We start from the raw sequence: 16930 nt of genomic DNA, 5'->3' as shown, positions 1-16930 counted from the left end.
GTCTACTTGTGATAATAAGTGATTATTATTATGCCACACTGTTCTGCCCGTCGTCCTTGAGATGCACCGATGTCAGGAGGGAGGGGGTGTACAGGAGAACTGGAGACCGCCGTCATCTGGTGGCAGGCCTCAGGTTGAACTCCATTGCTTCCTCCTCCCTGACAGTGCCTGTAGGGGGTCTCCATGCAACTGAGGAGCAGCTGAAGGGAACTCCAGAGGCCTCTGCATTATCTGGTTCTGTCAGTCCTTCCACCTCTCCATTGTCTGCACCATGGTGTCAACACTCTCGGCGATCCTCCTCAGTGACTGGGCCATGCTCTGGAGTGCCTCGGTAATGTCCGCCTGGGTCTGGGACATGTCCCTCATCGACTCGGCCATGATGTTGAGGCCCTCTTCCATGGATCTCATGGACTGAGCCATACCTTGGGACACCACAATTCAAGATGCAGACCTTGTGCTCCAGGCTTCCCACTGTGGTTGCCACCCTAGCACTGTTGGGCTTGGTACCAGGCATAGTCAACATAATCTCCAATCGGCTAAGCACTGCTGGAAAGCACTGAGATCCCATCCTGAATCTCATCACTGTGTCCTATGTTATGGGAGCGGCGTTTTCAGAACCCCAAAATGTATCATGGAGTTCAACCAACCTCTCCCTTTAATGGATTGTTGCTTTTGAAGCACACGGCTTGTTCCCCAGGTGTGGTAGTACAATTATGGACACGTTGGTTTTTAAACACAAAACAATGTTTATTCCATGAACTCAAATTAACCTTTTAAAATAAACATTGGATCTCTTAACACTCCTTACTTCAAAGATAACACCGAAAATAATACAACACTAAATAATCCCTCAAAATGTTCCTTCAAACCCGCAAAAGACTTCACCTTTAACAACAGACATGAGGTTACATTCAATATACTTATAGTCTTTGGATTTTCAGACATCAACAGATTAGTTCTGTGTTTTCTTCTTGCAAAACATACAAACATTCCCAGCTTTCTCCTTTCAAAACAGCTCACAGCAAACCAGCCAGGCACTTTTCAGCTCCTCTCTCTCAAGCTGAAACTAAACACTGCAAAATGGCTGAACTAAAAAACCAGCTCCACCCACACACTGACATCATTTCAGTAATATGAGCTGCACAATTTCTTAAAGGTACATTGCTTAAACATCCATTTTTTAAAAGGTACTCTCATATGACACCTACCATGTGCATCAGCTCTGGGATAACCTTATCCAAAGCCTCTGCAGCTGACCGGGACGCAGCTCCGTCTTAGGATCCGGCAGACCTCCAACTACTGACTCCCTTCGATGTCCTGCCTCCACCTGAGATGCATCAGTAACTGCATGGTGTCCACCAGAAGCCTGTTTACTAATGTCGCTCGCCGAGGTCAGTATCTCTGCACTGGTGGAAAGTGGGTGTGATAACTGTGAGGCCTTGATGGTGGTGTCCTTGGGAAGTCATCTGGGTGAAAGGCAGAGGATACTCAACTCTGCGGTGCAGACCAACCTCGCGGTTGGTGACTGTTCTCTCCTCGGTCAAACCCGTGATCTCCAGGGCCCATTCCTCATAGGGGGTGAGGACTCGGATTTTTGGCACTCCGCCCGCTCCCACCCACTCCCTCCCCCCACCCCCACCCCCCCCCGAGCTTGGCCCTTTCCACTTATTATGGGCTATCTTCTCCTGCAGATACATAGGGAGGGCTTTGTGAGCCGTGTGCTTAATGGATCATGAGGGTCAAAAGCAGGTGACATGCATGGGCAGCACAACTGGACGTTAAGGGTTTGTGCTGGTGGGTGCCAGGGTATTCTGAAGTACAAGCATGAAGACTGGATGTGGGGAGAGTGCAAGGTGTCAGCCAGTGACTTGGGGAGTGGGGGGATTGGGAATTTGAAGGGTTGCTGGCAGAAGTGATAACTTATCTGCAGCTCCTACATTGTACAGCGTCCTCCTCGTCGTGCTGCCGCACTGCAGCTGCTCCCACTGCTTCCCAAGCAGTATTAGTATTGGTGGCCCTGCTGCTGGCCCTCCAACCTCCTCGGGGGAACAGCATTCCCCATCTTTCATCGGCAGCGTCGAAAAGCCTGGCCATATTGGCATAGCCAAAGCAAGGAGCAAGTCTGCACGCAGCATTGCTTGTGTGTTGACTGGGAGTAAGTGCCGAGGAAGCGCTTAAAAGCAGCTCCCCTCGTTAACGGCAAGCTGCTGAGGCACGAGTCTGGTGAATCAGGTGGTGAGACAGCCAGTAATGGGGAGGAGCTCGTAGGGGCTCATTTGCGGCACTAAGTGCCGTTAACCACTGTCCACAATCTCGCCACTGCAGCTGGCTAGAAACACCTAGCCAAACGCATACTAAAGGACACCAAATTTTTCTGTTAAATCATGCCCTCGAGGTTTATTTCTTCATATTTTGCAGGCGATCTCCCAAATACTTCCTGCCTATGTTCACATTTCTGTACACTGACAACCTTGGCTTTTTGTGCTTGGCATGAGGAAATGCAAGCTATCTGGAGAATCTTTAACCTTAGTAATGATGATTCATGAATCTGATAGAAGAAAAGTTATTCAACACACTATACTCAACTAAAAGTCAAAGCCTTTTTCACTCTAGTCTTTACCACCAATTTACTTTTTGTCAGCTTTTCCTGTGTAAGTATAAGAGAAGCTAAATAATTACTTATTAGAAGGCAAAAAGCTGAATGGCTGGTATACGAATATGATTACCAAATAAATCTTGACCACTCAGGAGACAAAACGGAGTCAGTAAAATACAAAAATTCTAAGCGATCCACTTTAGAAATGAAGAAAAAAACTTTATGAAAAAGATACTTAGTCTCGTCCCAAGAATTTCATGTTGAGGATTGCCAATTAACTAAGCTGCAAATACATATTTAGACCAAGGAAAGCCACAAATTTGAAAAATGAAAAATCAAAAGCAAAAGTACTGCTGATGCTGGAAATCTGAAATAAAATAAAAAATGCTGTGAAAAGTCAGCAGGCATGCAGCATTTGTGGAGTGAATAACAGTTAACATTAATGTTAACTGCTCTCTTTCCACAGATGCTGCTTGACCCAAGTGCTTGTTTGGATAACGTATAAATAGCTGGACACTTTATGGCCAAATTAGTGGAGAGGGGGGCAGTTTACATGGCTATCTCAATACAAATAGGTTCAGATATTTTGTCAACTTATCAATTCGGACTTCAGGTGGCGGCTATGAAGGAGTAGGTTGCACATTTTGTGGCTCCCGCTCTGGTCGGACTTTTGGATCTTTTCCCCCAATTTTCTACCGAACTTGAATTGTAAAACTGATGACAGAAGCAATTGTGTACTGAATTCCCACATCAGTGCATGGAGAGAAGGACTATAAGTGCTCATAAAGGCAGAAAGAGAAGGCTTGGGCTGAAGCTGCAGCAGGAGACAGCATGGCGGAGGACCAGACCTCTGGTTTGTCGACCCAGCAGTCAACGGAGCAGCTGATGCAAGTTATTCAGGGAGGCTCTACTAAGCAGAAACGGGACTGCTTGGACCCGATAAAAGAGTCAATTGAGTGGCTGGAGCTCAGATTGGACACCCAAGATCGAGCGATCCAGAAGGTAGGGAAGGTGCTGGCTGAGCAGGAGGAACTTCAAACTGCGGTGGAGTTGGAGGTGGGGATGCTGAGAGACCAGCAGAAGAAGCTCCTGGAGAAGGTGGCAGACCTAGAGAATAGGTCCCGCCAGCAGAACTTGAGAACCGTTGGGCTCCCGGAGGGTCCGAAGGAGCGGACGCTGGGGCATACATCGCAGACATGTTCAAGAAGCTGCTGGGGGTTGGGGCATTCTCCCGGCCCTTGGAGGTGGACAGGACTCACAGAGCACTCGCGAGGAAGCCGCAAATGGGAGACCCCTCCCGAGGGCAATGGTGGTGAGATTCCACAGGTACTTGAATAAGAAGCGCATTCTACAGTGTGCAAAGCAGACATGCAGCTGTAGGGACAACAGTATCCTGCGGGTTTACCAAGACCTGATTGTGGAGATGGCCAGGAGAAGAGCAGGCGTCAACCAGATTAGGTCGATCTATTTTAAGAAAAAGGTGAAGTTCGGACTGTTGTATCCGGCCCGTCTCTGGGTCACGCACGAGGAACAGCACTTTTATTTTGAGTCGCCTGAGGACGCGCTGGACTTCGCAAAAAGGAAAGGACTGGTGGTGGACTGAGAACCGTTGAATTTTGCTGCAATGTTCATGGTTATTTTTTTTTGTTTTTCTGTTCTTTTTTAAAAAAAGTTTCTCGTTTTTTGTTTTGTGGAAGCTGTTTGTAATGCCTTTTGCATTGATTTGGGACCAGCGGCAGAGCTGAGTGAGTTAAGGTTTTCATTTGCACTGTTGGGGGATGGAGGTGTGCTTGTTTTGATCTTGGTGTGTTTCTGTCGGGCAATTGTGTGAGAATTGTTTGATGTTGAAGTATGTTTGTATGAGCGGGGGGGGGGGGGGGAAGAGAACAATAGGTGGGAGACTATCTAGTGCCACTGATAAGGGCCACCAAGCTAGCTGGGCGGGCTAGCTCTCGGAAGCGCAGTGGGGGGTGTGCATATGTTTGGTTTATTAAAATGGGTTGGGTTACAGAGTGTTGTTATTGGGGGGGGGGGGGGGTAAATGTTCTGCCGACGAGCGAGGGACTTGGGCTGAGGGACAGAGAGAGAGAGGAGGTTGAGGGGTTGGGGAGGGGGGAGGCTGCCTGGGGGCGGACCGGTGGAGGAGCGGAGCATGGGCTGGAGGCGGGTCAAAAAAAAAGGGGATGGCTGATCGGTGAAGGGGGGGGCAATGAGCCCCCCAACTAGGCTGATGCCTTGGAATGTTCAAGGGTTAAATGGGCCGGTCAAGAAGGCACATGCGTTCGCAAATCTTAGGGGACTGAAAACGGACATGGTAATGTTGCAGGAGACGCACCTTAGAGTAACTGACCAGATTAGATTGAGGAAAGGCTGGGTCAGTCAGGTCTTTCACTCGAGACTAGACTCAAAGACTAGAGGGGTTGCGATCCTGATCAGTAATCGGGTGGTGTTTGAGGCGGGTTGAATAGTCTCGGATGTGGGAGGTCTGTACATTATGGTCAGTGGGAAACTGGAGGGGTTGCACGTGGTATTAGTAAATGTGTATGCGCCAAATTGGGTTAATGTGGAGTTTATAAAGAGGATGCTGGGGAAGATACCAGACCTGGACTCACACAGGTTGGCCATGGGAGGGGACTTCAACACAGTTATTGACCCTGGCTTGGACCGGTCAAGCTCGAAAACGGGCAGGGTGCCAGCAATGGCAAAGGAACTAAAAGGGTTCATGGAGCATATGGGGGGGGGGGGGGGTTTGATCAGCCGAGGGTGAAGGAGTTCTCCTTCTACTAACACATGCATAAAGTGTACTCCCGGATTGATTTCTTTATTTTGAGCAGGGCCTTACTGGCAGGGGAGGTGGACACGGGGTACTCGCCGATCACAATCTCAGACCATGCTCCGTACTGGGTTGACCTGCAGGTTAGTAAAGACAGTAACCAGCGCCCGTTCTGGAGGTTAGGTGTGGGACTTTTGGCTGACGAAGGGGTGTGCGAGCGGCTGAGGAAATGTATTCAGAACTACCTGCAGGTCAACGACACGAGGTAAATGTCAGCAGCAGTAGTCTGGGAAGCACTGAAGGCGGTGGTCAGAGGGGAGCTGATCTCGATACGGATGCATGGGGAGAAAGTGGACAGGGCAGAGACGGACCGACTGGGGAAGGAGATGCGACAAATCGATATGAGGTATGCGGAGACCCCAGATGCGGGAATTTAAGGGAACAGTGGAGGCTAAAGGCAAAGTTCAGCTTGTTAACCACAGGGAGGGCGGTGGAGCAGCTGCGAAAGGCGAGGGCTCGAGGATCTACGAGCATGTAGAGAAGGCCAGCAGAGTGCTTGCACAGCAGCTTAGAAAGAGGGAGGCAGCCAGGGAGATAGGGAAAGTAAATGATGGAGATGGGAACCTGGTTGGAGATTCAGCAGGGGTGAATAAAGTGGACGGGGAGCTGGTAGAAGGGCTGATGGGCCCGATCGTGTTGGAAGAGTTAGTGGAGGGTCTGAAGGCCATGCAGTCGGGTAAAGCACTGGGCCGGATGGGTACCCAGTGGAGTTTTATAAAAAATGTTATCTAGGATATTGGGGCTGGTGTTGATGAGGATGTTCAATGAGGCAAGGCGAGGGGTGCCGCCCCCGACTATGTCACAGGCCACGGTTTCGCTGCTTCTGAAGCATGACATGAACCCGAAGCCATGTGGGTCCTACATACCGATACCCCTGTTGAATGTGGATGCCAAATTGCTGGCCAAAATTTTGTCCTCCGGGATTGAGTTCCGGACGTAACTGGGGAGGACCAGACGGGGTTTGTTAAGGGTAGGCAGTTGGTGCCAATGTAAGAAGGTTGTTAAACATGATCATGATGCCCCAGGAAGGTAGGGAGGTGGAGGTAGTGATCGCAATGGATGCAGAAAAGGCTTTTGATCGGGTAGAATGGAGGTGGAGGTAGTGATCGCAATGGATGCAGAAAAGGCTTTTGATCGGGTAGAATGGGATTATCTGTGGGAGGTACTGGGACGGTTTGTATTTGGGCGTGGCTTTATTGACTGGGTCAGGTTGCTGTATCAGGCTCCTGTGGCAAGTGTACGGACAAATAGGACAACATCGGACTATTTTAAACTGCACTGGGGGACGAGACAGGGATGCCCCCTCTCCCCACTGTTGTTCGCGCTAGCTATAGAGCCATTGGCAATTGCTCAGAGCCTCAAGCGGCTGGTCCGGAGTGGGGGGTGGGGGGGGGGGGGGGGGGGGGGGATGCTGTTTAGATTAGTAGGGGGAAGCTTTAGGTACCTAGGCACTCAAGTGGTGCGGGAATGGGACCGGCTGCATAAACTAAATCTGGCCCGACCAGCAGACCAAATGAAGGACGATTTTCGGAGATGGAACGCGCTTCCATTGTCACTGGCTGGAAGGGTGCAGATGGTGACGGTGACGGTCCTCCCAAGATTCCTGTTTGTATTTCAGTGCCTCCCCATCTTTATTCCGTGGTCCTTTTTTAAAGAAGGTAAACAAAGTGATCACTGGCTTCGTTTGGGCGGGCAAGACCCCACGAGGAAGGAAGGTAATGTTTGAGCGGAGTCGGGGAGAGGGTGGGCTGGCGCTTCCAAATTTTAGTAACTATTACTGGGCGGCGAATATAGCCATGATCAGGAAGTGGGTGGTGGGGATGGGGTCGGTTTGGGAGCGTATGGAGGCTGCTTCATGCAAGGGCAGTTGTCTGGGGGCTTTGGTAACTGCGCCTCTGCCGTTCCCGCCGGCACAGTACTCCACCAGCCCCATGGTGGTGGCGGCCACGAGAGTCTGGGGCAATGGAGGAGACATATGGGAGCAGAGGGAGCATCGGTCTTGGCCCCTAATCAGTAATAATCACCAGTTTGCCCCGAGAAGTATGGATGGAGGGTTCCGGATATGGCGGAGAGCATGGATTGAGAGACTGGGGGATATGTTGAGAGAGGGGAATTTTCCGAGTACGAGGGCACTGGAGACGTTTGGGTGAGCGAGGGGAAAGAAATTCAGGTATCTGCAGGTACGGGACTTCCTAAGTAAACAGGTGTCAACCTTTCTGCTCCTACCGCTAATGGGGATTCAGGATAGGGTAGTTTCCAGAGGGTGGGTAGGAGAAGGGAGCATCTCTGACATTTACAAGGAACTTATGAGGTCAGAGGAGACGCAGACCGAGGAGTTGAAGCGCAAGGAGGAGGAGGAGGAGCAGCTGGGAGGAGAGATAGAGGATGGTCTAAGGGAGGACGCGTTGAGTAGAGTCAACGCGACCGCAACATGTGCCAGGCTCAGCCTGATACAATTCAGGAATTCAAGATCGTTCATCGGGCTCACATGACGGTGGCCCGGATGAGCAGATTCTTTGGGATGGAAGACAGGTGTGCAAAATGTGCGAGAGGACCAGCTAACCATGTCCACATGTTCTGGGCATGTCCGAAGCTTATGGAATTTTGGCAGGGTTGCAGATGTCATGTCCACAGTGTTAAAAACAAGGGTGCCACTGAGTCCAGAGGTGGCGATTTTCAGGGTGTCGGAAGACCCGGGAATCCAGGAGGAGAAAGAGGCAGACATTCTAGCCTTTGCTTCCCTGGTAGCCCGGAGACGGATACTATTTGCTTGGAGGGACTCAAAGCCCCCAAAGTCAGATACCTGGCTATCGGACATAGCTAGCTTTCTGTTTGGAGAAAATAAAGTTCGCTTTGAGAGGGTCACTGTTAGGATTCGCCCGGAGATGGCAACCGTTCGTTGACTTCTTCGCGGAAAATTAATCGTCAGCAGAAGGGTATGGCGGACAGCATGGATTGAGAGACTGGGGGATATGTTGAGAGAGGGGAGTTTTCAGAGTACGAGGGCACTGGAGACGTTTGGGTGGGCGAGGGGAAAAAAATTCAGTTAGTTTAGCTTAGAGTAGGGGGTTAATAAAGGTGGGGCCTGTAAGGAAGGGAGGTGGCTTTTGCACTATGTTTATAGTTTCATATACATTATTTATTTTGCTGTTGTAACAATACCAAAAATACCTCCATGTTTATTTTTTTTTAAACTTATTGTCAATTCAGTGATTTAGATGAAGTGTGTAATTTCCAGAAGGAATTAGATATAGCTCTTGCGGCTAAAGGGGTCAGGGAATTGGGGGGGGGGGGGGGGGAGGAGGCCGGATCAACATACTGAACTTGATGATCAACCATGATCATAATGAATGGGGAGGCAGGCTGGAAGTGCCAACGAGCTTCCTCCTGCTTCATAAACTTATTTGTAACGTCCATCTAAGTGCCAGGAGTTATCTGTCAATTATGAATATGCTGGTGATCAAAAAAGAAAAGCCTTCAAATTTTTGAGAAGTAGTGACAAGATCTTTGTGCAAACCATTTGAATATCCATTTGCATTCTGTGCACGGCTCTTTACATCAACAGAGCCAACCTTGTTTTTGTTTACAGAAGTAAAAGGAAAGAATACACTTCGGTGCTGGCTGCAGATTCCCATGAAGATCGACAGTACAACTGTGGTTTAAGATTAGAGTTTGACTGTAAAACCAAGAGTATACCTAACGTGTCAGAGTGGAACGGCTGCACACGCACGCGCAGGTTCCCAGCAGAAATAAACACTCCCATGTTTTTCTTAATTAATAAATTTTAAGCAAGGCATTGTCCTCATGACTGAAGGTGATGGAATATTTCCTGTAAGGCTGCATCAGTCATCGGAATACAAGTAATTCTCCCTCTATCCCATGGAGCAGAACAACAGGTGGCCCCCACACACAGCGAACATGCCTCTGGTCAGTCCGCCTGGGATTAGACTGTGCAGCGAGTGAGTGTCACTGCTGACAGAACAAAGAGGAAGCCCCCCCCCCCCCCACCCACCCACCCACCCAATTGGTGGGCCCTCGCGCCCAGTTGACAGACAGACGTTGACAGCTGTCACTGGGCGCTGACTCGAGCCGCCCGGGTGATCCGCGCACGGACCGAGCTCGAGGGCCAACACCAGCGCTTGGAAAACCAACGGCTTTCGCCAGACCCAGGAGCGAAACCGTGTCAGGGACGCAGAGCGCCCGCGGCACACTCTCTTGGCCTGCGCGCCACCCGCTCCGGCCCGTCTCCCAGCTGCTGGCAGCGCTTCCACTGACACAAGGCCCGCGATTCGGGCGAGCAACCCACACCAACAAGACGCGGCGCGCGCGCGAGCCGCAACCATTCCGCCAGGGGGGAAAAAAAAGGGTCGGCCCCACTCACCTGACAGGTTCCGTTTTTGACCTGCGTGTTTGTTGGACTCTTCTTTTGCTTCGTAAAAGCCCAGCGTTTCTGCCTGGTGGACACCGCGTTCAGAACTCCGTCCCGCACTCTCTCTGTTATCCCCACTCTCCGGCACCGCCGCCATCTTCTGACGGGAGGAAAAGTGGGAGGAAATAAAACACAAACACACCGCCGTCATGTGACCGTCTGGGCTCCCGAGCGGGCGCGCATGCGCGGGCATTCGGCCCGTCACCTGTCAGAGTAAACGGCACGCGAAGATCAGCAGGTTGGACGTGGCTCACTGACACTCAAATAGTTGGTGACATTTAATCCCATTTTCTTCCGATAATATTTTACGGTCTTTTTCTTAAATTACGTTTTTCTAGTTCGCTTAAATTTAATACTACTGTGTGTGCGCGCGCGAATACACATTTCGTGACTCCAGCTGGAATTTTCTGCAATTGTAAAAGAAGCCTATTATCAATTTAAAATGGACATTTGTGATACAAGTTTCTAGTTATTGCTTTTAGATTGGACAAACAAGGAGGCACCTTGTCTGGGGTGATCATGTCGATACTTGAGAACATAGAACATTACAGCGCAGTACAGGCCCTTCGGCCTTCGATGGTGCGCCGACCTGTGAAACCAATCTAAAGCCCATCTGCACTATTCCATTCTCATCCATATGTCTATCCAATGACTATTTAAATGCCCTACTATTGCAGGCAGGGCATTCCACGCCCCTACTACTCTGAGTAAAGAACCTACCTCTGACAAGTACATGAGTAATAATCATCTGTCTGAATTCATCTCTTTACACAACCTCCTGATGACTAAAAGTAGCAGTTGCGTGGCGAGTGGGAGAGAAGAAAATAATTCTCAATAACGTTTATTTGAGTTTCAAAAAAAGCAACAACCCACATTTATAACTCTTGATCCAACCGGATAATTTCATTAAAGAGGAGCTAAGTGCCCCTTCTGAAAGAGGCCCCACTGAAAAAATTGAACAGCAATCTAAAACTTTCAAAGGGAGAGAGGCAGGCAGTCAGGCTGTCTGAAGCCCTCGACTGCTTGCAGCTTAGACCTGTTTGTTGATGGCAACCTTGGAGAGGCCCAGAAGCGTGTCCCTTGAGATCCTCCAATATGCCTGCTTCACAACAAAAACGTCCAAGTCATGTCACTGTGTAGTGAAAAATGAACACAGAGGGCACGATTTAATGGCTATGTTGCGCTTAAGCGAGAGCGTGACGAGGCCGTTAGATCACAGGAGAGGCCAAAATCGAGAACGGCGATCTGTTTGCAATTTAACCAGCCTGCCCCCGTGAGCAAAATCAGGATCCCGCCCCAAGTGTGGCAAGAAACCAATAATCACTTAAGGCGAATCTCCATACAATTAACGGGAGCAGTGCCCTATTTAACGGACCCCATGATCTACCGGCCTCCCCAGCAAGTGGTCACGTAGGCACCGATTAGTACTCCTTTTTAAAGACATAAAGCTGGTGGAAGGGCTGCTGTGGGAACTTGAGAAGGTGAGTCGCCATCTTCACTTCCGGGCAATGACCCCGGGGGCACTACAGTTGCTGCCCTGGTGCTCGAAGGGGGAGTGGGGAACCCCTGGGGTGGGCAGCCTGGGTCAGGGTGGGCCGCCATCAGGGGGGGTTGCAGAGCGGGGTGTGGCTGCCCACGACGGGCGGGGTGGTATATGGGTGTCTAAGCGCCTGCGTGTGTTCCCGTTCCTGGGGCAACCCCAGCCCACCAGCCCCACTGACCACCCATAACTCACAATGACCGCGGAGGCCTCTGGCCTCATGGCTGAAGGCTATTGCTAATTGGAGTTGGCAATCGTAGTTAACTGAGCACTTCACACCTCCCACGTGGATCCCCATGGATAGGCGTGCCATGTAGCATATGGGACTTATTGCCTAGCATCCGAATCAGACCATGGTTCCTGGGCACTGTGTCTGAACACCGTGGGAGACAACACCACAGACTCAGCAGCCAACATCTGAACACCCAGGGGCTGGGCCCCTCGTGGTGATACTGTGCCAGGTGCTGGAGGAGGCAGTTGACAGATACTTGAGGAGGCGGCAGCCCATGTGCAGTGCCTAGTCCAGAACCTGAGAACCCGGCCACCCATCAGGCCAAGGGGAGAGGAGCTGGCACATTTGGATGAGAACCCTGTGCAAGAATGGACATGGGGTCAGTGGGAGGGATGGGTCAATCTGTATGGCATTAACAACTCGTATGACAATTCATCTGGGTGGGGACTGGTGGACAATCACCTCTGCACTGTAAGCCAACCTCAACGTCTGTGATAGAACTATCCTCTGCCACCCTGCGACCTCCAGGACATATTTCTCGTCGGGGGTAAAGACTCTGATGTCTGGCACCCTGCCACCCATCTGGGCCCACTCATGTCTGTTGTGGGCTAACTTCTGTGAGGATACAGAGGGAGAATCATGAGCAGCACGCGTCATTCATCGAGGATTTGGGTGGTGGGATAGATGGGGCATATGCAGGCAAGAAGGATAGGGAGAGGGGTGGGGAGTATGTGAGGGGTGTGGGGGTGGGACAGCATGAGCAGACTGCTGGATATTGGTGGGCCAGGGCATAGAGCAGTGCTGGGCGGGGGTGGGCGGTGCCAGGCGCATTTTCGGGGGAGTGGGGGAGATTCATGGGTCCAGTGCCAACCCACTCGTGCGGCCCAGTGGAGACGTTGATCCACTTGCGGCACTGGGTGTCGGTCCTCCTGGTCACTTCCCCGAGCTGACATCCATTGTCACTTCCTCCAGGTGGCACTGGCTGTCCTGTGGCAGACCCTCGGGGGAACAGGGCATCCTGTCTTGCCTCCACCGCATCCAACAATCTGCCCAGATCGGCACCCCCGAATCGTGGAGCTGGTCTCGGTGTGGCTGCAAGCCGGATGGGATTGGCGGTGCAGGAGCATTTTAAGTGCTGCTCTCCCAGAGTGGCACGGTGGTGCAGTGGTTAGCACTGCCGCCTCACGGCGCCGAGGGCCCGAATTTGATCCCCGCTCCGGGTTACTGTCCATGTGAAGTTTGCACATTCTTCCCATGTCAACATGGGTCTCATCCCCACAACCCAAAGAGGCTGGTTTAGCTCACTGAGCTAAATCGCTGGCTTTTAAAGCAGACCAAGCAGGCTAGCCTCCCCGGACAGGCGCCGGAATGTGGCGACTAGGGGCTTTTCACAGTAACTTCATTGAAGACTACTCGTGACAATAAAGCGATTTTCATTTCATTTTTCATGTGCAGGGTAGGTGGATTGGCCATGCTAAATTTCCCCTTAATTGGACTTATTTTTAAAATTAAGTGCTGCACTCCCTTATTAGCAGGGTACTGGTGAGTAGGGTGTCCTCACTTGGGGGAGTGTGTAGGGTAATGTCCATGTGTGTGAGGGAGTGTGGGGACCCACAAGCTCACTGTGGCCTGATCTCCGAGTTCAGCTCCCCAGTGATGAAAAAAATTCAAGTGTGGGCTGAACCAGTGAGAAACTTCCCAGGGGTCCAGATAACGGTGGGAACTCCCAGGAAAACTCGCCACAAATTATACTTAGAAACCTTTTTGTTAAACCGCACCCATTGTCTTCGGTTCCAGTTCCAAATATCTGTTGCTTTGCTAATAACCTCATCCCCTGTACATGGCGATTGCCTGAGATTAAAACAGTTTGTTCACAGCATTGGGAGTGATATTTTGTTGAGATGAGCTACCGACCACATACTTGTGCCACATCACTAAGACCACCAGTTTCCACTTTTGTAACATTCCCCGACATTGTCCCTGTGTCAACTTATCTGCTGCTGAAACCTTCATTCAGACCTTTGTTATATTTAAGCGTGACTATTCCATCACATTCTTGTGCAGTCTCCCGCATTCTACTCTCTGGAAACTTGAGGTCATCTAAAACTCTGCTCGCTATGCCTTAATTCGCATCAAGTCTTGTTCACCTCATGCCTGTGCTCAATGACATACATTGGCTCGCAGTCAAGCTCTTTATTTTAAAATTCTCATTTTTTTTCCCAATCTATCTAAGGCCTTGACCCTCCCTATATCTGACATATCGTGCAGCTCCTACAGTACTACGAGATACCTGTGCTCATTAAATTTTTTTTTAGTAAACATTGTATTGAGGTATTTTTGGTATTGTAACAACAACAAAATAAACAATGCATATGAAACTATAAACATAGTGCAAAAGCCGTCTCCCTTCCTCACAGGTCCCACCTTTATTAACCCCCTACTCTAAGCTAAACTAACCCCCCTCACCCTCTTCTGCTGATAATTAATTTTCCGCAAAGAAGTCGACGAATGGCCGCCACGTCCGGGCAAACCCTAACAGTGACCCTCTCAAGGCGAACTTGATTTTCTCCAAACAGTGAAAGCTAGCCATGTCCGATAGCCAGGTCTCCGACTTCGGGGGCTTTGAGTCCCTCCAAGCTAATAGTATCCATCTCTGGGCTACCAGGGACGCAAAGCTAGAACGTCTGCCTCTTTCTCCTCCTGGATTCACGGGTCTTCCGACACCCCGGAAATCGCCACCTCTGGACTCAGTGGCACCCTTGCTTTTAACACCGTGGACATGACATCTGCAAACCCTGCCAAAATCCCCTGAGCTTCGGACATGTCCAGAACATGTGGACATGGTTCGCTGGTCCTCCCGCACATTTTGAACACCTGTCTTCCACCCCAAAGAATCTGCTCATCCGGGCCACCGTCATGTGAGCCGATGAACGACATTGAATTGTATCAGGCTGAGCCTGGCACATGTTGCGGACGTGTTGACTCTACTCAATGCGTCCGCCCATAGACCATCCTCTATCTATCCTCACAGCTCCTCCTCCCAATTGCGCTTCAACTCCTCGGTCTCCGTCTCCTCTGACCCCATAAGTTCCTTGTAAATGGCAGAGACGCTCCCTTCTCCTACCCACCCTCTGGAAACTACCCTGTCCTGGATCCCCCTTAGCGGTAGGAGCGGGAAGGTCGACACCTGTTTACTTAGGAATTCAGATACCTGAATTCATTTCCCCTCGCCAACCCAAACTTCTCCTCCAGTGCCCTCATACTCTAAAAGCTCCCCTCTATAAACAAAACCCCCATCCTCTCAATCCCAGCTCTCCGCCATATCCAGAATTCCCCGTCCATACTTCCCGGGGCAAACCAGTGATTATTACAGATTGGCGACCAGACCGATGCTCTCTCTGCTACACATGTTTCCTCCATTGCCCCCAGACTCTCAGGGCCGCCACCACCACGGGGCTGGTGGAGTACCGTTCCGGCGGGAACGGCAGAGGTGCAGTTACCAACGCCCCCAGACTGGTGCCCTGGCATGAAGCCGCCTCCATACGCTCCCATGCCGACCCCTCCCCCACCACCCACTTCTTGATCATGGCTATATTCGCCGCCTAGTAATAGTTACTAAAATTTGGCAGCACCAGCGCGTCCTCTCTCCGACTCCGCTCAAGCATTACCTTCCTTCCTCGCAGGATCTTGCCCGCCCAAACGACGCCAGTGATCACTTTGTTGACCCGTTTAAAAAAAGACCGCGGTATAAAGATGGGGAGATGCTGAAATACAAACAGGAATGTCGGGAGGACCGTCATCTTCACCGTCTGCACCCTCCCAGCCAGTGAGAATGAAAGTTCGTCCCATCTCCGAAAATCGTTCTTCTTTTGGTCTACTAGTCAGGCCAGATTTAATTTATGCAGCCGGTCCCATTCCTGCACCACTTGACTGCCTAGGTACCAAAAGCTTCCAGCTACTAATCTAAATGGCAGCTCCCCCAAACGCCTCTCCTGTCCCCTCGCCTGGACCGCAAACATCTCACTTTTCCCCATATTTAGCTGATTCCCCGAAAACCGGCCAAATTCCCCTAGAATCCTCATGATTTTTTTCCATCCCCTCTATTGGGTCCAATACATACAGAAGCAGGTCGTCTGCATAGAGCGAGCCTCTGTGCTCCAACCCCCACTCCCGGACCAGCCCCTACATAGGCATTCAAGTGGCGCAGGAATGGGACCGGCTGCATAAATTAAATCTGGCCCGACTAGTAGACCAAATGAAGGACGGTTTTCGGAGATGGGACGAGCTTCCGTTGTCACTGGCTGGGAGGGTGCTGACGGTGAAGATGACAGTCCTTCCAGCCCCTCGAGGCTCTCAGAGCAATTGCCAACGGCTCTATCGCTAGCGCGAACAACAATGGGGAGAGGGGCATCCCTGTTTCGTCCCCCGGTGCAGTCTAAAATAGTCCGATGTTGTCCTATTCGTCCGTACACTTGCCACAGGAGCCTGATACAGCAACCTGACCCAGTCAATAAAGCCCCACCCAAATCCAACCGTCCCAGTACCTCCCACATATAATCCCATTCTACCCCATCAAAAGCCTTTTCTGCATTCATTGCGATCATGACCTCCACCTCCCTACCTTCCGGGAGCATCATGATCACGTTTAACAACCTTCTTACATTGGCAACCAACTGCCTACCCTTAACAAACCCGGTCTGGTCCTCCCCAATAACGTCCGGAACTCAATCCTGGAGGACAAAATTTTGGCCAGCAATTTGGCATCCACATTCAACAGGGATATCGGCATGTAGGACCCACACAGCACCGGGTTCTTGTCCTGCTTCAGAATCAGCGAAATTGTGGCCTGTGTGATGTGACCATCAATTCACTAGAGACACAATTGGAAGTAAACTGTGATTTTAATAGTCTTACAACTGAGCCAGCCTGCGACCAGAGGAACTGAGAGCAGGGCTTACGGCTGCAGCACATTAGGCGGAACCAAGGGTGGAGCCCTGTACAAGCTCCTCATCTCCCCCTATGGGCAGAGCCACGCCACGGCTCACATACAGAGCCCACAAGGACATAATACAAAGCAATGCAATACAGTGTGAATTACAATACAGTATAATTCACCATATTCACCCCCTGTAAAAAAATCAAGTCCGGCGGGGGTGACGGGACTACAAGTTGAGCCGGTCCGGTGGCCGAGTCGTCCTTTGGGATCGGCAGAGCACCGGGGTTGCAGCCTCTTCAAGTTGGTGGATGGTGATAATCGGAGCGGGTACGAGGACGGACTCCGGGGGTGTTTCGGTCCGAGC

The 16930-nt window shown here is 50.8% G+C and overlaps 1 protein-coding gene across 2 annotated transcripts in view; it reads right to left on the bottom strand.

The window, feature by feature from the left end:
* tapt1b (transmembrane anterior posterior transformation 1b) overlaps window positions 1-10016 on the bottom strand; it is a 146902-nt gene extending 136886 nt beyond the window's left edge. For both annotated transcript variants that reach the window (XM_038791563.1, XM_038791564.1), the window contains exon 1: window positions 9811-10016. In XM_038791563.1, coding sequence (XP_038647491.1) covers window positions 9811-10009 — 199 coding nt within the window. In that variant the 5' untranslated portion in view covers window positions 10010-10016. The remainder of the gene's footprint in view (window positions 1-9810) is intronic.
* Window positions 10017-16930: the final 6914 nt, after the last annotated feature.

Source organism: Scyliorhinus canicula, chromosome 3 (genome assembly GCF_902713615.1).
Source record: "Scyliorhinus canicula chromosome 3, sScyCan1.1, whole genome shotgun sequence".
NCBI classification, from domain to species: Eukaryota; Metazoa; Chordata; class Chondrichthyes; order Carcharhiniformes; family Scyliorhinidae; genus Scyliorhinus; species Scyliorhinus canicula.
Note: the sequence above shows the minus strand (reverse complement) of the source record. Positions and strands in the feature narration are given on the sequence as shown.